The following is a 20,543-nucleotide window of genomic DNA, read 5'->3' on the forward strand; positions in this document are numbered from 1 at the left end:
ATGCCAGTGAGTTTCTCCACTCTTTCTTTTCATATATTGTAAATGACAATAAAAAGATGTGTTTAATATAGTGTAGGCCCCCTACAAGCAAAAGAGTTGAGGCAGGGTCTGCCTGGGCAGTTCTCAGAAGAGAAAAATATCCTTAGCGGGCAAAGCATGACTAGTGAAGAAAAGAAAATCACTTAAGTGTTGGAAATTTATTAAATATGAGTTGCAAGTTTCTGTAACTCTCTATATTTATAAAATTAGATGAATTAACAATGGTTTTAAGCATTTTTTCCACTTTGATGTAAAATCATACCCCTTCTGAGATAGCATCTTAGACTGCTAGCAGAGCTTTGGGTCGTAAGATGTTGTACAGTCCAGATTTGCCCAGGGAGTGCCTTGGAAAGCTATCATTTGTATACGCTGTATTCTGAAAGGAAAAGACTATAAAGCATTCGTTTCTGGCTGGCTCCCTCACAAGGTTTGAGGCTTAGGTTATTTGTTGAACAATAAATCGAGTAGGAGGAGCTGTGAGTTCACAAAGATTGAAATATGGAGCATATAACCATCTTTCAGATGAAGCACGGTATGCCCTCAAGCAACCTCTGCAGATTATAGTGCGGTTGGAGATTTATGGGAACTGGGCATAATTGGTCATCAGCACACACTAAAGATTATTGAATTCTTGCCTTGCAAGCTTGTCTTTTACTAGGCTGGATATATTTATGTGCACTGGGGAGTAGTTTAAACGCCCTCACACTGCAGTGTTTTAAAGATGAAATACAGAGATGCTGCTGGAAGATGGGCTATTATATCGGATCCTGCTGAAAACTGGTGTTCTCTAAGCATAGAGGGGTATACACAACCTTTCCTGTTTTGGGCTTTTGAATTTTGCTGTCTGATATTCAAAACTATTAAATTTATAAAAAGGCAAAGCAATATTGCTAATACCATATATATATATATATATATATATATATATATATATATACATATATATATATATACACACACACACACTGTATTTATGGTACCTAAAACATTACTTAATTTTATTAATTTTTTCCCAAATACCACTCTCAGTAATTTAAAGTTAATGTTGCATGTAGTAGTCATGTCCCTCTAGCAGCCCTCAGTCTCTTCTTCAGTATTTCCTTGACTTTTATAACAATCCCTATTTTGAAGGCCAATTTTCAGTACTTTCCTTTTATCTAGGTAGGTCTGATATTTCCCATTGTTAGACAAATGGACTTATTTTCTTCCAATGTCACATAAATAATGCTATGTTTACTCCATTGTTTAGGCTAGAGGTATTTATTATATGATTATTTATATTTTTGTTATTGTGGCATAAGATTAGTCTGCTTCTTTAAGATACTTCCTATAGATTTTTTTTATTTAAAAAATAATTCCACTATTTCTAATAAGCATTTGTGAAGGTATTTTGAAACTATATGAAACATTTTATTCTTTATATCCATTCATTCATAACTTTTAACATTCATTGAGGCTACTTGCCTGAATTAAAATTGTATTCTAAAGAGGATTATTTCATAATTCTTTTTTTCCTCTGTGTTTACTTCCTGCCACCTTAGTGTAAGAAAGCAGTTTCTCCCCATTCTCTATAATGTAATGATTAATAGAATTCAATTTTATTTCACGTGTTATAATCCATTGCTGCCATAATTTATTTTCATGTTTTCAGTTTCCCTAACTATGCTACTGAGACATCTTTAGGCCACTTTGTATAACCTTTAAACAAGCATGACCATTCTTTGAAACTCCCTGCCTAACGTGCTTTTGACTCATCTGTTCTTTCCCTACATTAGCTTCATCTGTCATTTAATTATCCCTAATTTCTATTCATGGGGAATTATATTTCAAACCATGTTATTGCTTCTAGGTTTTCTAAGTGGTCAAAACTAAGTTATCTGGGTAAGAATATACATACGCATTTCCATCAGAAATTATGCAGTTAAATATAGGTTAATATAAAAATTGCTTTTATAATATTTCAGTTTTGATAGTGCCTAATATGTGTTATCAAATTTCTTTAATGGCCAGGAAAGTGTAACATTTAGAATAGATCAGTTGATGCTGTTACAGTCAATGTTGTCTCTTATAGACTAAACTGACTATTAGTAAGAGGTACTTGAAATACAATACTGAGTGTCCAGGGGCATTTAAATGCAGCCCAACTGTCAAAGTAGTGATTGATAAGTTCACCATTTTCAGGCAGCCTTGTTCAAGTATGGGTTAAGCATGTACCTGGGCAGACAGCTGGAAACTGTAATTTGTTTATTTGTAGCACATACCTTGCAGAATTGGAGTGAAGTTTAGTGGTGTTGCAAAGATATTGCACTAGACCAATACTTGTTACACAGACAGTACATAAAAATGGAGTTTCATTTCTGTGCTAATCATTGTGGAGATTGAGATTGATTAGTTCTGCAAGTTTTAGTGACATTTTGTAGACCTGGAAAAGTAGAACTCTACATTAACTAAATAGTATTTCCCAACTCCATGTCATAACTTCAGTAGGCCCATGTAATGAGTGCCACTGTCATGCCAGTTTGTGGGAACAGTCAAGGATGGCCTGCAGTATTCACTCTGTTAAATTATACCTGTGGAGTTTGAAGTCTTCATCTATTGAGTCATAACAAGACCCTAATATTCTTGTTCTAAATATGTAATAGTCACAATAATAGAGGGCATTTGGGAATTGTCCAGAAATTTGCCTTTTTCATTATTTATAATAAAAGGTAAAATTATACTAATGAGCATTGATTACAGCCCAGTAGGCCAGAGTTAAAAGCTAGTGCTACTACTTTTATAAATGTATTTCCATAGGTAAGTGGCAGTTTTATAAAATACATGGAATCCAGATGCCTGATCTGAACTTGTGGATATAATGTAAAGGATATGACGTTTAGTGTCTCACTTTCCTTGTAATGGTTAATCTGTATCCATATTTTGCTGCTGTAAATTATTCACTTTGAGAATGCCATAACATATCTACCAAAGAACTTGAAAATAAATAATACTCTCTTGTGCCGTAAACTAAAAGGACATCAAAAGATAAGCAGTCAGCAATATGTACTCCCACAATAACACAATATAATGGGAGTATCTGAATTAAGAGCTCGCAATTAGAAATGTGAGCACACTTTGTGTCTCAGATAAGGGACAAGAGAGGCATAGCCAGCAGAACTGAACGATCAGTCTCATGTGGTGAGGAAGGTAGTCATTCATCTCAGAAGTGTTTTCTAAGATCTGTTTTGCATGGAGCAAAAACCCTACTGTCAAGACATTCTAAATATTTTCATGGTCCATACAGACTTTACTAGAGGGACATCCTGTGGATTTTTATAACTTCAGTGATCGCATATTTTGCCTCCCATGACAGTTGCTGGTATTGATCTAATAAGAAGCAGCCAGCATTGAGCTTTAGACAGTCATTCCAGTAAACATGTAAGGTAACCCAGCTTCTGGGAGATAACTCCCTAAATGCTAAACCTGCAAGGTTGCAAACCAATCTTGGCTCCCAGCCAGCTTGCCAAGGCAGGGTGTCTTTTCCACACTGCTTGAACAGTAGTCTGGTAGTTTTTTTTAAAGAGTCTCAAGTGTTCATTCATACTCAAACTTGCTCAACATGTAATAAGAAGTCTTAGAATACTTGAGAGGACATTTGCCTCATTATTCAGACTGCTGAGAGGTCAGAAAAATACAATGTTTCACAAGAAATTAGTCTTGACTAGTAAGTTGAATATTGGTTTGATCCAGGCTCATTGTTCACGGATCTTTCTAAAACAGACCAGGTTCACCTGCCTAGGGATGGTGCTGCACACAATAAACTTGGCTCCCCTACAGAAATTAATAATCAACAAGATGCCTCATAAGCTAGGATAGTCTGATGTAGGCATTTCTTCAGTTGAGGTCCCCTCCTCCCAGATATGTCAAGCTGACAACCAAGAATGGCCATCACATGTGCACAGGTACTACTTAATTCAGTGAATATGACTGAGACCACCTGGGAAGATTGTTAAATGAAATGCAAAAGACTCTTAGGGTGAGCCTTTGAAGAGCCTTCCAAAGTTTTGTTTCCTGGGTCTCCTACCAACCACAGCTGCAACATTTAGTGATTTCGTTTTTACTCAAAGGACAAATAAAAAAATCCATCAAATAAATATTATAGAAGCCAAAGATACGAGGAAGCAAAATGGAGAATTTGGGTTTTAGAAATGAAGGCCAGCGCTTCTTGAAGAAATGGAAGGTCTAATGTTCAAAATGTCCCCAATTTATCAAACGAAGTGAAGGATAAAGATGGCAGCTGAATGAGCATCCCTGGGGGTCTTTGCTGATGCAGTTGTATAAGATCTGTTAATTGAAAGCCGACACTTTTCAATTTGCTATACTGTTTAAGGTAAAATAAAGTAGGGCCCCTCTGCCAGAAATTAGTGGAGGTCAAAATGGCTAGACATAAAAATTCTTGCTTCATTTTGTTTATGAGTCTCACTTCATGTATATGACACATCCATCCAAGGATGACATATGGCGTTAAGGGATTTCTTGAAAAATAATGAGCTTTTCAATTTTTGTATCTGCCAGTTCAATAACAGTTGTGAATATGTATGTGTGTGTATATGCATGCGTGTTATATGTCTGAAGCATAAATACATGTTCGTCCATTGTTTGCATGAGTGAATATGGATGCCTGCATATGGAAGTTGAATGTTAATGTTGGATGTTCCATTACTGCCAACTTTATATTTTGAGACAGGGTCTCCAACTGAAAAGTTGAGGTCACCATTTCAGATGTATAGACTGGCCAGTGAGTTCCAGTGATCTTTCTACCTCTGTATCCATATTTTTGCTGCTGTAAATTACTCACTTTGAGAATGCCATGACATAGCCATCAAAGAACTCGAAAATAAATAATACTCTCTTGTGCCATAAACTAAAAAAACATCAAAAGATAATCAGTCAGAAGTATGTACTCCCACAATCACACAATATAATGGGAATATCTGAATTAAGTGCTAGAATTAGAAATGTGAACACACTTTGTGTCTCAGGTAAGGGACAAGAGAGGCATAGCCAGCAGAACTGAACGATCTTTGCTGGGCGATTTTAGACATACCACTGCATTTAAATATTTATGTGGGCATTGGGGTCCAAACACAGATCATGCTTATGTAGCAAGCACTTTACAGACTGAGTCATCTCTCCATCCCTCTTCCTCTCCCTGTTTTCTACTAAGGCCACCCCAGATCAGTCCCACCATATATCTGAGGCTATCCCGGGCTAGCTTTAGACTCTTGATGCTCTCGTCTCTACCTCTGAAGTACTGAGATTACTTCCTTGCCCCAAAGTGATGGGCAGATATCAACTAGTTCTGATATCAATGCTTATATTGTATTTTTCTCAAAACCAAGATTTAGGATAAAAGTCATAGATCAGTCAAAAGTAAATCAAAAGTATACTAAAATTTACTTCACAGATAAATATTTCTGTAGATGTTCCTAAACTAAGAAATAATAGCAGATGACTTGACATGCTTCAGACTCAGTACTGTGGACAGAATTTTAAGTAAGACAAGGGGAGACTATTACAAACAAACAAGTCCAGCAGCACACCGTGCTGTGCCCGTTTGACTCTGGTGTCTCGGTGGTTCCTGCTGTGACTTTGTCAAACATGAGCTGTTGAATGAACTATGTGTGCATTTGTGTCTGAATCAAGAGATTCTTCAAATGTTCACCTGTGTATAGAGGAAAGAAACTGCCTTAAAGCGAGACTGGCATATCAACGGCACTTGCTTCCTTTGGTGAACGCTTTCCATTTTATTAGATAAACCCTTACTTGCTAACCTCATTCTCCCCATGCACTATCGACAAGCACACAAATATAAACAGACGAAAGATCAGTTCTGGCTGTCTATAATGTTCCAGACTCCTATGTAGCTAAATCATTAGCGTTTGCAGTTATAGTTTACTGCCTGTTTGTTACTTATTCTTATGCATTATATTACAGGATACATTTTATAAGGTAGGCATTAAAAAGAGTTCCAGGTGTGGTTGCAATGATTTGCTATGCTTATATATGTTTATGTGGTCAGATTTCTATAGAATGGACCCCCTGTTTCTTGTTTCACTCAATGCAATCAACTATCGATAAATATAGGTTTACAAATGCAGAAAAAATTAGGAGATATGATTCAATACTTCACTCATACTTGGGTGTTATGTATAAAATAAGTTCTAAAATTCTCATCCAGAGAGATATCTCTGGAACATCCCAGCCACAGAAAAGAGTTACCGAACCCAATGGAAAATCTGTAATGAGCTGATTTCTCCTCATGCTAAGATGAGTCCTTGGTGACCGCAGTTGTTTGTCTCTGTGTTTTTTGGTTAACTTCAGAGCACATTCAGAAAACGAAGGCCCCTCTTTATCATCAGCTGACTCCTGTACCAGCCCCACAAAGATGGACTCTTCATATAATAAGACGGCTAAGCAGTGCCTAGAAGAGATCTCTGGTAAGTGAGCTGCCGATTAATGGAAAAGTCAAACCACAGAGTTCTTGTAACCTCCTTGAAAGTCTATTTTATTAAGTCACATTTGCTCTGTGAATTTTGCAAGACTGGGTTCCATATATTTCATGCCTCAGAGTTTCTCACATATTTGAATGTTGTGGTCAGGATGATCTCTCTGTTACTCTGAAAAGTATGAAAAGCATGGTGGTTTTTTCAAAACCTGAAACTGTAGTTTGCTTCAAGTCATTTTGCCTTTAGGGAAACTTCCATGGTTAGTAGGGTAGTTGTTGTAAGGGGGCCACTTGTTTGCTCCTGGATGCTAAGTGCCGAAATAATCACACAGAAGCCATGATATTTGCAATACTATTTGGCCAATAGCTTCAGGGTATTTCTGGATAATTCATATCTTTAATTAACCCATTTCCATTCATTTGTATATCGCCACGAGGCTGTAGCTTACCGGCTTACCATGTCTGTCCCTGGCTGAGCTACATAGCTTTTCTCTACTCCACCTTTCTTCTCCCAGCATTCAGTTTAGTTTTCCCTACCTAGCTCTATTCTTTTTTCCTGCCACAGGCCAAGACAGCTTCTTTATTAGGTAATGGAATTCACAGCATACAGAGGGGAATCCACATCAGGTAGTCCTTGGATCTGTATGGAGATTGAAGTTATACTAAAGATTAAGCATAACTTTGAAGCTTATAATTGATTCAGTTCTATCCTATATATAATTCTGTGATGTTTGCACCAGTTCTACATTGTCCATCTTGGCAAAAATCTAGTTACAACAATGTTTCATTGTACAAATGTAGGTGATATAAAAGAGCAAATCTCCCAGATACAATTATTTTTAACTGTATGAAAAAGGATTTTTCTGCTTGAGTTGAGTATTTTCCCACTGATTCATATAAGCTTAGGATTATATGGAAAACCTTTCGTGTAATTTTATGTATATAATTTTTTTTGTTGTTGTTGATTTTCGAGACAGGGTTTCTCCATAGCTTTTTGGTTCCTCTCCTGGAACTAGCTCTTGTAGACCAGGCTGGCCTCGAACTCACAGAGATCCACCTGCCTCTGCCTGCCGAGTGCTGGGATTAAAGGTGTGTGCCACCACCACCTGGCTAATTTTATGTATATATTTATTAGGTATAATATATTCATATTTAATCATTCATGAGGACCAAAGTAATTTCTTAGAAAGCTGTATTGTCATTATTTGCAGAGAATTTAAGAAATTTGGGTAGGGTTGCAAGTAGAGGAGCCTCTCTTTTTCCAGCAAATCTGCAGGTGAGCCCTCATTTGTTCATTGCCAATTCCAATGGCAAAAACGAAGAATCAAGTTGAGTTTCAAACATGTCTGTATTAATTCAAGGCCTGTAATTCCCATCTTGAAGAACAAAAAAAGCAAAAAAAAAATTACAACTGGAAAGGTCTACACACTGATAACCAAGAAATTCCGTTGAGCTAGTGTGAGCTCTTCCTGAAACACCTATCACTGGGTAGCGACAGAAATGAGAAAACAATACTCCAGGTGCAACTTTTCCATCTGCATCTGTGTCTTCAGATAGCAGATACAACCCAGGGCCAGTGCAGGAGAAACAGGATAAATTATGGTGTGAAGATATTGCTCTGGCGGTGTATTTATAGACATCAGACTTTACAGGGAAGTGTCAAGATGGCGCTCTCTGCTCCCTGTCTTGTGACAAGCTATTTTATAAATTGTGGTGTGAAGATGCTTCAATTTCCATATTGAATGTGTATGAACATCTGCTTTATGAGTATGAAGTGCAGTGCTCCAATCTACAGTTGGAAGTGAATTTCAGTGGAATTTGAATTGTGATCATTGTTTCACCAAGGAAAACTGTTTTCTGAAGTTAGCACCTCAATGAGTAGCTCTCATGGAGCAAATAATCCATATTTAATTTTACAGCATCTTATTCTGTCTACCTTGAATCATTTTTTCATATTTGTAATTAATATTTCTATTTAATGTTCTGGTGTTTTAATAGAATATTTGAAAAATGTAATATAAACCAGATATTTGTGTAATAATGTAATGGATTTAGCAGAAGAACTAGTGATTCATAGAAATATGGGTAGGAAATTTGAGGAAGAAAAGGAAACAAAAAGTAGATGCCGGAGTGAGTCCTGTGCTATTACATCATTTTTGCCCTTATCTGTTTGAAATTAGCTTTTCCTTCTAGATCACTGTCCCTCCCTCCATTGCAACCCCTGCTTTTATTTCTGATATTTTGAGGGTTTGAATAAATGACTTTCCCTAGAACCTAGCCTCATCCAGGAACTTTGTGTCATAATCCCAGCTGAGCTACACATTCTCATAGTTGGTGCCTAGGCCTGGGTACCATCAGGAAATGTAACTTCTCGACAACATCTTTGCCATGAATCCTATTTGGTTTTTTAAAAATTGCTTTATGTTGGTAGTTCTTTTGTTCATCGTGTATGTCTGCAGAGGATATGGGTCCCTGGTACCCACAGGGGACATAAAACAGTGACAGATGGCGCAGAACTGAAGTAACAGCTTGTTGTGAGCCACCATGCGACACCATAGTTGAACCCTGGTCCTCTAGAAGAGCAACCAGTACTCTTAACCACTGAACCATACCTCCAGCCCCATAAATCCTATTCTCACTGCTTAAAGTTCCCTGTCTTTACAGTGCTCTTCCCACTGTTCCCTGACTCCACAATGATTCTGTTAGGATTTCTAGAGTATGAGCCTCATGTCTTATCATTTCCCTTTATCAGACTGCCAATGTCTTCTTCCTTCTTGATCAGCATAGTAATTGTGGTAACAAGAAGAATTATTCTCCTCACCCACACACATCCCTGATTCCTTTGTGCTTTCTCACTTCACCAAATAAGTATAGTCTTATTTAATTCTTTAATTAAATGAATTCAATTCTTCAAATTGTTTATATCAATAATGAACGAATAAGAGGAAATCTACATGCTGGTTGAGGTGACTCTGTAGTGATCAGTTTAGCCTTATGCATTTCTAGCAACCCCAGTAAACATGGTTCCCTAATTCTGTTCAGTCTCTCAAATTCTTAGATTACCTTTTTTGTCACCAAACTCCAACACTGCCTGTCCTAATATTTTTAACTGTTAACCTCGAGGTCACTTTGCAGAATGGGAAACAAGAAAGGAAGTCCATGAGCTCTACTTCTATGTCTACCCACTCAGGGTTTACAGCTGCTTCGTACCTGTTTGCATCTACTTAATACCTGTTTCCTTTGGTTTCTGCTGCTGTCATCTCTTTCACCTTCTCATGTAACCCCTCTCTGCCAAACCATCTCTTTAGACCACAAAGTGAAGATGTACCCAGAACTTCAATATAATACAGCTTTCCTTTGCCTTCCAACATAGTTGTAATTTAGTTCTTTTGTCCTACTCTGAGTAGCCTTCAAACCGACTATGAAACCATTCTCACCATTCTCATTGTTGCCCTAGGTTACTCGAACTAGCTTTTTTTACTTCATGTCTGCACTGAGATTGCTCTTAATTGAAACTGATATTATTGGAGACCTGGAAAAATCCAAGGATTAAGCCTTGTGGCTCAAATTCTTCACCTCTGACCAGGAAGCTGCCCTCTTAGAAAAGAAATCCCCTTATAAAAGAACATTTCTGGCTTGATGTCAAAATTCCATTGATTTTCCCCATAGCTCTCTGTTTGTTCTTTCCTAGTAATCTTTTCTAGCTGTGCCTTTCACCCTAAATTCTTATCATTGAAACAATTCAGCTTCTCCCCCAAGACTTATTGATACATTCTTCCTTGATAAGTAACAGTAATTTGTGGCTTTTAATGTGATCCATATACTGATGACCACCAACATTTCTCTACTCTAGTTCTCTCCCGTGTAACCTGACTCAAGTTTCCAATTCCTTATACAAATATCTCAATACATAAATATCTTAAATAAATATCCTACATTAATATCTTAAATAATAAATATCCTTAAATATCTCACAGATACTTCCAATACACTATGTTTAAAACAAATCTTAAATCTGGCTTCAAAGCCCCTTCGTCTGCCTCTTCTCCATTTTGGTTACTGGTAATGCAAGCCTCATTTGTGACCTCATCTATGCTCTGACACCTGAAGACTAGTGGTTACACAAGGTTACTGACCTTACGTGAAGGGCTTATTCTCTTTGCTTTCAGAAAACTGGGAATAAGCTTTTGATACACTTCTCAGTATTTGATGGTTTGCTGTTTTGTCAGATCTCAGAAGCTCAATAAACACTGGTGACACTGTATATGTCATTCCATAAGAACTAAAGTGTTGTTCTGATAATATAGCTCAGTTGGAGAGTACTAATCTATCAAATGATAATTCATAAATTAAATTTTTAACACTACAAACAAAAATCCCCAAAACCTAACATTCTAGGCACTTTTAAAATAGAATAATTATATTTTCGAGATCTATCTAGAATAGAGTCCATCTTTGCATGTCTATTTTTGCCCTTATTAACTGGCGTATGCTAGTATGTAGTGGTTCATAATTCCCACCCAATTAGTGTTTATGAAATGAATAAAATGCAAGCATAAATGGGACCCTTGATGAGAAAGAGCCTGTCTTAGTTAGGGTTTCAATTGCTGTGAAGAGACCATGACCACAGGAACTGTTAAAAAGAAAGCATTTAACTAAGGTGGCAGCTTACAGTTCAGAGGTTCAGTCCATTACCGTCATGGCAGGGAACATGGTAGTGTACAGGAAGACATGGTGCTGACTACATAATGATCAGAAGGCAACAGGAAGTATTGACATTGACAGAAGGCCACTGTCACAGTGAATAAAACTTGAGAAAGAGACCCCAAAACCTGCCTCCATGATGACATACTTCCTCTAACAAAACCATCCCTACTCCAACAAAACCACACCTCCTAATAGTGCCACTCCCTTTGGGGGACATTCTCTTTTGAGCCATAACAGAACCCTAACAATATTTAGGTGTATGGAACATGCAAAAAAAAAAAAAAAAAGGAGAGCCACTATGGGCTTTGGATGACATCCCAGTCAATAGGGCTCATAGTAATGCAGAATGATTAGCACTCAATGAAAACACTGACAATTTTGTGGTTTTTCAAGATGACACTTCCCCATGAGACTCGGTGTTTGAACACTTGTTCCCTGCAAGTGGTGCTACTCAGTGAGGTTGTTAGACTTTGAGGACGTGGAGCCCTGCCAGAGGATATGGGTCACTAGGGGCAGGCCTTTCAGTTTCACAGTCACCTACTTCTCTGTTCTCTATTCTTGACTCTCAAAGTCTGTATGACAAGTCTACTCCAGCTCTTGCCATGCCTGCTGTACCTGATGGAATACCTTCCTCAAACATTGTCTCATCAATGAGGAATGTAACTAGTACAGACTTGAAAAGAAACACAAAATAATCTTGATTATATTATCCATAGATTTTTTTTTTAAAAAAAATATAAGGTATGAAACTACCCCCCCCCTTCCTCTATAAAGGTTGATAATGTTCTCCAGGGAAGGGGAGTCCTTTTTCTGTTAATTAAAAAGTTGTCAAACCCATCTTTGTTCCATTAACCACGTGATGTATAGCCTGTGAAAATTCTAGCACTCCTAAGGAGCAAGCTCTGTTCATACTGCAGTGTAAGTTGGTCAGAGGAATTCACTAAGGGGGAGGCTACCTGTTTAAATTTTTTTTGCTGTAATACCTCACTAGGAGCGGTTAAAATGTCTTTGCCAAGAAAACGTTGTGGATTTTCTTTTAATGTAGATGAATTTAGGCTTGAAGACAAGCATTAGAGATAAGAGGCCTCACTTGGCCTTTGAAGACTCTTTGCGACTTTTTAATATTCTCCAGCGTTGTGAGACCGGCACGCAGATTTCTTTTACTTGTCTCATTCTTCTGGAGAAAGCTCCATGGCCTTTCCCGGATCTGATAGTGGTGGGTTCTATGCATTGCTATGCACTGCTCAGCCCACAGCAATGAATAAATCTTCTTAATTGCCCAAAGCACCTTCAAGCTCTAGGATTCATGTCACCATGTTGATATTACATTTCTGGGTGAATTTATCATGTACATTCATTGCGTTAGCTTTGTTTGTATTTTTACCCTCCTTGACAGGGAGAATTTCTTCTCTGAGGCCATTTCTTGTAAGTGCCAAGAGATCAGCTGTAATTGAGATTAAATGTTCATTCCATTGTAAAATGCTTTTCAGATTGTGCTTTCTACTTAAGATCACATTGGCCTTTGTTTTTTACTTTTTTATTTTGCCTAAGATTCTCTGCTCCCATGTGTATCTACTCTGTTTACATTTGTTCAGTGCAGTTTTTAACCTTTTAACTGGAATATATATTTAAATATAAAAAATAGTATGCTGATTTCTAAGAAGTAATATTGAAATAAGAAGATGATTCCAGGGAATTATTTTAGAATCAAGCATATAGGTTTAACCAAAGGCAGTGATTGTGCACACTCCACACTAAAGAATAGGGAATGTGTGGCATTTAAGGCCTTTGCAAATGATCACCAGAATTTCCCATTTCTTGAATGTTTGTGGAGTCTGAGAAGATCAAGCTCTGGTGATTCAAATCAGCTTACATATTCTACTCAAATAGCCAAATAGGAAAACAGTGTTCACAAAAGACCTGAGAGCTTTCTTTTCCAGGACGTTACAGTGGAGATATTTTATTTTATATATGGATAAAATTTAGAATGAATCACCTTTCTGCAGTTCACTGTTTTTATTCTCTTTGTGTGGAAGCTTTTCCTCCACCGTGTATAACATGCATTTCTCTGTGTAAGTCCACATAAATAAAAATAGCCTTTGTTATTCACACTCAACAAAGCAGGGATGGATGCCTGTCGTGATGTAAGTGGACTCCCTAGAGTTGTCAGGGTAAATTTACATCTAGTAGTTCCAGGGGCAAAACTACTGAAATTACAAGCTTGTTGTAAAACCTTTAAATAAATACAAAACATGGCAACCCCCCATTTGGTGTTTCCTTTGTTGGAATATGTTTCCAAAATTATTGGTGATGTTTGTCTGCGGTTTCTTCCTTCTTCGATTTCATTGACTTTAGCCCACTTTTGCTGTCTTCACCCTGTGAGGAGAGTGCTGTATTTCTGGGCCAGGAAAATTATGATGGAACGTGCAATTTGATTTGATAAATTAAATGCAAGTAGAAAAATGACAGGAGTCCACTCTTGAACAGAAACGGTGAGATCCCCTGTTTAGAGTACACATCTCTGCTCTCTGTCATAAGAGCATTATGTGCCAGGCGGTGGTCTTGTCATGGGTCTGAGAGAAAAATATACCTAAGCAGGAGCTGTTAACCGGTACAGGGTGCATATTAGTGTCTGGAAAGAGAAATGTTAGTTTGAAAGGCACTTTGAGCCATGCTTCTTAACCTTGACACCACTGACATTAGAGGGGGCATAATTCCTTTTTGTGGGCTCTGAACCTGTCAGCGTAAGATGTTTAACAACATCATTGGCCCTCAGATGTTACCCTCTCCCATTGGAATCACAAATGTCTCCTAGGGAACAAAAGTCATCTTCCGTTAGAAACCACTAACCTCAGCTGCACGGTTCACAAAAGCAGGGTCCCAGAGCCAGCAGTACTTGGGGAAAAGATTAGAAAAGCAATGTCATGACCTTCTCAGACCTACAAAATGAACAGTTGCGGGCCCGGTGCCTTGCAAATGGGACTTTAATGAGTCCTCCTAATGGTTCTTAGCAAAAACTGGAAAACCACTGTTTAAGGTGATTGGCATATAAACACCCTCTTGAAAGGGAAGGGTCTAATTACCGTTTTCATGTATACACGCAGAAGTTCAATTCTTTGACCTATAAAATGTTAGGGTTTTCCATGTTGTGAATCAGTGAGGCCTAAGGGTACATTTCCATATGTCAAGCAATGTATATGTTACATGGAGCACAGAAACAGAATGTTTGCGTCTTGAGAACTGCACTGTGTTCTGGTCGTCTGGAGACACACGTGGTTTTTGAAAAAGAAGTTGTTTTTGAAGCCTAAGTGTTGTACTTCAGAGACCATTTATGTGCATTAGTTTTATTTAAACATATATTGCATGCACACAGTTTCTAAGGTGTGAGAATTGAGAATCAGCATCCACAGCCAACTCCTGGTTGATGGCATCATTTTGGTAGCAGTTGGTTCTTCACATCTAATCGTGCATACTGGTGACATGGACTGAAGGACAGTCTGCACTGAGTGAGACCACGAGCCGGCATTACCTTTCCCAGGAACGTTGTCATCATGTGAAACAGAATAAGCATGGCATATTACTGTGCTGTTTTATCTAGCTAGTGAAGAAGACATTTTTCCCCACCGAGGTTTATAAGTGAAAATGGGAACTCACAGCTCATGTCACTTGCCATCTCCAAAGATGATCAAGACTTACATGCAATTTGACTGATACAGTGACTATCTTGTTGAATTATTTTCCCCTCCCCCTTTTTAGCATGTGATATTTGGGAACATAAAATTCTTTAGAAATTTTGTTCTTTAATACCCTTCTTCACCGTCCACGTGATGCGTGATTTCTGATAGACCACATATTCGCAAAAATAAATTTTCCTAAAAATCAGGATTGCATCCTAATAGTATGGTATACACACACACACACACACACACACACACACACACACACACACTATGAGATTATAAATAAGATACTTATATTTTAAGTTTTCTGCATTCATCAATATATGTAATATTAGGAATTAATTATACTGCACTAGGCTTATGGGTTGACTTAAGATACTGCTTGGTATATAACAATAATGTACTTTGTGTATTTTACTTCACACCCTGTTATGTCTGCACTGGGCTATAAACTTTTTTGGTCTGTGCTGTGAGTAACAATGCTTTGACTAAAATTTTTTGTTGTTGTTGCTGTTTCCGCTATGTTTTTGAAGGAAATAAGGAAGAAGTCTTGATTTTCATTATCACGTTAGAATTTTATTCATTATCTTAAGAATTTAAACTTGTTCTTAAGCATTATCTCAAGATTTTAAAAGGCAGGATGAGAGCTTTCCCTTCAAAACATTACCTGCCAGAGGGGAGAGAGATTCGGGCTCCAGTTTTTAGGTCCTTTACAAAGCTCTTGAATTTGATTTGTGCTTTTACAGCACGGATCCCGACATTCAGAAGACAGATCCGCCTGCTTCAGCTGCCTGCAGCTATAGAGAATTAGCCTGTCTTTCTCGGAATCAGGAAGAGCACGCTGTGCAAGAGTGTGTGAGAGAGCATGTGTGCTCCCGTGTGGGCGGCTGGGGTGGCTGAGAGGCTGAGAGTCTTTTAGAATTGCAGAGGATCCTCCTATAGCCTCTCGCTTGGCTCGGAAACCTGTGGCATTCTCGCTTGGCCAGCTGCTGCCGTGCCTCTGTTTTAATTTAGCAGGGTGTTTGCTGCCATGGCAGCCAGCAGCATCCACTGCAGCAGCAAGGGAGAACCATAGATCTGAGGATGCAGGTGGAATACTAAAATACGACAGAGGCTCAAGCAGGGCTGGGCTCCGGAGCTTCGTTTCTGCTGTCCCTGGGCTCTGCTGCGGAAGCCGTACTTACTGCACTGTGTCAGCTTGCAGACCTGGATTAGGGAAGGGCTAGTGAGAAGCAGGGGTGTGGGGCGGGACCCAGAGACATCCAGCGACGCTTCACCACCTTGCGTTTCGGAACACAGAAGCATTAGAGGGAAATGTGGACACACCATCCTGCTGAGACACACGATTGGATGAAGACGGGAAAACGTAGTTGGCTTCTGCGCTACTTTTCAGCTGGAGCAGAGTCTTTCCGTGAACTCTTTTTCTGCTTAAGACATATTTACGCAAAATGTTTGTAAGTACTGCCGATCAGTGAAGCGATGTGGCGTGCTCAGCTGTGGGAAAATGATTGTGTCTACCCCGTCTCGGCAATCTCCTGTGAATGTCTGAGCCTGAGCTTTTGTTGAAGTGCACGTGCTAATTAAAACCAAAAAAAGGGGTGGGGTAGGGTGGGGTGGGGGACAGTTACAATTGGAGCGGCAAAAGACAATATGAAGTCCGATTGAAGAGAGAAAAGCGGGAGGATCATGCAGCAGTCAGCGGAGCTCTCTGTGTTCCGGGGTAAAGAAGTCAAGAGAAAGGGAGCTTGCCTTCAGAAACAAAAGTCGCTGACCAACCTTTCCCTGACCAGCGAGGGAGAGAGGAGACCCACTGTGCGCATCTCCAACTGGTTTGGAAACGCTGCCAAGGCTAGCCAGAGAGAAGCCAGCTATGCAGAGAGAGGCTCACTCTCCAGGTTTCTCTCTAGGTCCGTGCAGTCCCTGTACCATGGCAGCAGCTCAGGAGCCTGGAGCCTCTTGCCTGCAGGAGGCAGTCAGTCCTGTGCTGATGACTTGGAGGACTGGGCCGCAAGGAGAGGGTTGGAAGGGGACAGTGATGAAGACAGCAGGTCCGAAGATGAAAACGGGCCCTCCAAGCCAAGCAGCATAAGCCGAAGTTGGGCAGCCGAGGAGGGCGAAAGCTGCCTGCGGGAAGGGACCGCTCACCTGGATGAGGATGTGATCCTCACCATGCTGGGTGACCTGGAGCAGGCACTTTACACTGACTTACTAGGTGAGTCCAGGCTGCTGAGGAGGGATTCATGGGAGTCTTCCATTTTTCTAGTCTAATTCCTTATGAAATATATGTGCTCAGAATTTTGATTTTTCTTCTTTCTTGAAACGATTCTCCTTGTCCAACGGAACTGTGAGTACCTGTTTTGAAATTTAACCGGGAAAAGTAAATAGTCTCAGCTGAGGTTATCGCTGACGGGGAGTCTAGGGAGTCCTAAAGGTCAGCATGCTATCCACTTAGTCATTTACGGAGTCTTGTTTAACTTCTCTCAAGGTGACCTTATCTTACATGTGTAATGAAGATGGAAGGGTCTCCTGTGTACATTTTCTGTATGCTTTCGTGTGCTGCTTTGGAGTTACCTAAATAGATGGTTGCCCTTCTTTGATGTTTCAAGCACTCTGAATGCAGAGGCCTGAGCTCTCTAGCCATGCCTTGGTTTCCTCCCTCCCTCCTTCCCTCCTTCCCTCCTTCCCTCCCTCCCTCCCTCCCTCCCTCCTTCCCTTGCTTCCTTCCTTACTTACTTCCTTCCTCTCTTCCTTCCTTTCTTTCCTCTGGTGTCTGGGAAGAGCTGTTCCTGTATATTGATGTTACAAGTAAACCAGGGGATTGACCATTAACTGTTTCATACTCTACAAACTGGGCCCCTTTAATGCCTCAACATTCAGTGACATTATCTTCAACTAGATATGAGGGGTTCTGTGGTGAAACTTGAAATGCCACCCTTGTCACTTACCTTACAAGGGTACCTAAAGAAATGTCCATATCTAATCTCTCTACATCCGGTTTCCCATGGACATATATTTTCATCATGTAGTCTCCTCAAAACTCCCTAAACATGAAGCCACAGAGCACATCATCGTTTCTGTCAGTGCAGATTTGCAGAAAGGACTTCCTATGGTGTCCTGTAAGTTGAAAAGAACTACCCCTGCCTGGTGATCTCTTTGTTTCCCACACCCAGATGGTGCTAAGTGCAGGTTTGTTTTTATTCTCATTGTGAATGTCCTATGACAAGGTGTTCAATGAGGTTGCCTGTGATGTTTTAGGGAACAGGTTTGGAATGGGAAAGTTTAGAGAGACCGCTGAGGCAAAATATGGCTCAATTTTTCATGTCAGTTTGGCTTCCAAAGAGTAACGATTCCACTGTTTGGAGAATAGTAATTTCTGACTCTGCATCCTCCTAGGACTCAGATGCCAGAGGTGTATTTCTACATTATTGTCTGGTTAGGGTGATGGGCTGTTTCTCATAAAGAAAGCTCTGCATAGTACAAAGACCAGAGGAAGTCTCAGTCCTCGTGTCTCTTGCTCTATTTTCCGATCTCTTTTTGATCCTCTGGAACTGTCGAATCAAACAATATTCTTCTTTGGCTTGTAAAATTGTAGCATTCATCTTGTTCTAAGTACCTTTCATGTTAGTATTTTCAATGATGTGAGCAGAGTGCAATCCCCAGGCAGTATTTGGGGGTTGCTGTGTTAAATTATTGCAAGATGTGGTTGGATATAAATATGAAATCTTGCTTGTTGTGCATAAATAACCTGGATCATTGCTGTCATGGAACAGGCTCCCAATAGAAGTGTCTAAGCCATGCTGCATTTTTGAACTGAGATCTTGCTAATCACATTCACGTGCTTATTCTCCATAAGGGTTGCCCCTCCCACCCACTGGTGCCAGCACACAAAAATGCAAGCAAGGAAGGAGGTTCACATTCATACAGTTCTGATGTGAATAATCGTATTTCCATATCAGGTGTGAGAGGGAAATTCCCTAGATTGTGTTGTTTGAAATTTATGAAATTTCTGCTGCATTCTTGATAAGGTTCTGCCTCTGACTCAAAATGGCCTCTCATAAGTTAGCTCTGGCCAAGGTTTCATGAGTTCAACTTTTTACTATTGAGTATCCTAATACATTAGAATTGGCATGGATCTGTGCTTGAAATGTGTAGGACAGTTTTTAAAATGCCACTCTGTGACCACCAACCATATTTTTGTAACCTCCTAAATGTCAACATTATAAAGATAAGTTTGAAGTTTTTAATCTAAAAATCATGGGTAGGGTCATTCACAAACATAGGGTTACTTTTCAAAAAATAGCCTTTCAATAACAATGTATAAAGAATGAATTTATGAAGAATCTAGTTATAAAATTAGATTTCACACATATACCAGTTGATTTCCATTAAAAGATGGTAGTGTGACAATGTTAATTATAATACGTATCATGCACAGCAAGGGCACACCACCCAAATTAAATGCTCAGTTTTATTTACATTGAGCCTGCTGTCCTGGAAGCTGTTGGAGAGCATTTTGTGCCAGATTGAGAATTCAAGTAGATTAGAGAATATATCATCTTAAAAAATGCATGGAAGTCCCTGCCACAGTGATCGGCAAAGATGAGAAGACTCCCTTGGGAATAATAGTTGGGTTTGAGATTAGGTCAATGGGAAGAAATGAAGCACTTTAATGTTTAAGTAAGCTTTGCATCTGTATTGTTCTTTTAACTTTTCTTTATTTGCTAAACAGTTAGATGCATGCATCCTTTTATTGGGTCTTTCCACTCTCCTACATTTGAATATCACTTTGAAGGGCATTCCAGACTGTGCAACCACTCCCCCCGGGAATTATAAACACACTTAGTTTTTATCTTGCCTTTCATGGGCCACTGAAATTATTTAAGCAATGCATTTTGCTTTGCTTGGTATCCTTCATGCAATGAATGAGGCAGCAAAGATGGTGTGGTGTGTAAGTGTTGGAGGGCAGAGATCCATCTGTCTGATTGCCATGAGTGGCATGGTGTCATGTGTGAATCTCATTAGGATAAAATCAAAAGAGGGAGGAAGGGAAATAATGCAGTTCTGATACTTGAGAGAAACACATAAACAAGCCCCAAAATTCACCTGGAAGGGTCCTTGAATCAAACACTCCTTTTGGACAACCAAAAGTATATAGATAGGGAAAACATTCAGAGAAGCAACCTGTGACAGTAATAGGTCTTAAAATTATTACTAAAATATATGGGCAATAACTTAAATATCCATTCCAATACTGGTCTATCTGACAAGTGGTTAGGATACAGCCTGACTGCAATTGGGTCAGGGATGGGTAACAGGTACTGATATAGCCCACAAACATTTTTCAAGACAGTGCTTGGTGCCTGCTCTCCCCGGGTGGCGGCCACACATCTGTCCCCCTCCTGTAGTCTCCAGTGTCTCTTCATCTTTAAACTTCCTCACTGTTTTTCTCCCACTCTGCTGCTTCTGCCTTTCCTTTGCCTATAACTATATTCTTTCATCGCTCTTTACATTTTTCTTTGCAAGCACCCCCCCCTTTTTTTTATTCCCCATAGTTGTAGCACATTACTTAGAAGAGGAAAGGGAATATCTCAGTGGCCACTTCTCAACCACACTATATCACATTAATGGGG

The 20,543-nt window shown here is 39.3% G+C and overlaps 1 protein-coding gene across 6 annotated transcripts in view; it reads left to right on the top strand.

Annotated features, from left to right (window-relative positions):
* The window catches only part of Nav3 (neuron navigator 3), a 709,344-nt gene that overhangs the window by 551,961 nt on the left and 136,840 nt on the right, over nucleotides 1-20,543 (top strand). For 5 of the 6 annotated variants that reach the window (XM_041665541.1, XM_041665547.1, XM_041665565.1 and 2 more), the window contains one exon: nucleotides 6,403-6,518. In XM_041665541.1, the coding sequence (XP_041521475.1) occupies nucleotides 6,403-6,518 (116 nt within the window). Of the gene's footprint in view, nucleotides 1-6,402; nucleotides 6,519-16,967; nucleotides 17,126-20,543 lie in introns of those variants that run through there. The other variant, XM_041665582.1, reaches the window with a different exon arrangement.

This window comes from Microtus oregoni, unplaced genomic scaffold (assembly GCF_018167655.1).
Source record: "Microtus oregoni isolate MIOR12 unplaced genomic scaffold, Mior012 000001F_ref0000356, whole genome shotgun sequence".
In the NCBI taxonomy this organism is placed as follows: domain Eukaryota; kingdom Metazoa; phylum Chordata; class Mammalia; order Rodentia; family Cricetidae; genus Microtus; species Microtus oregoni.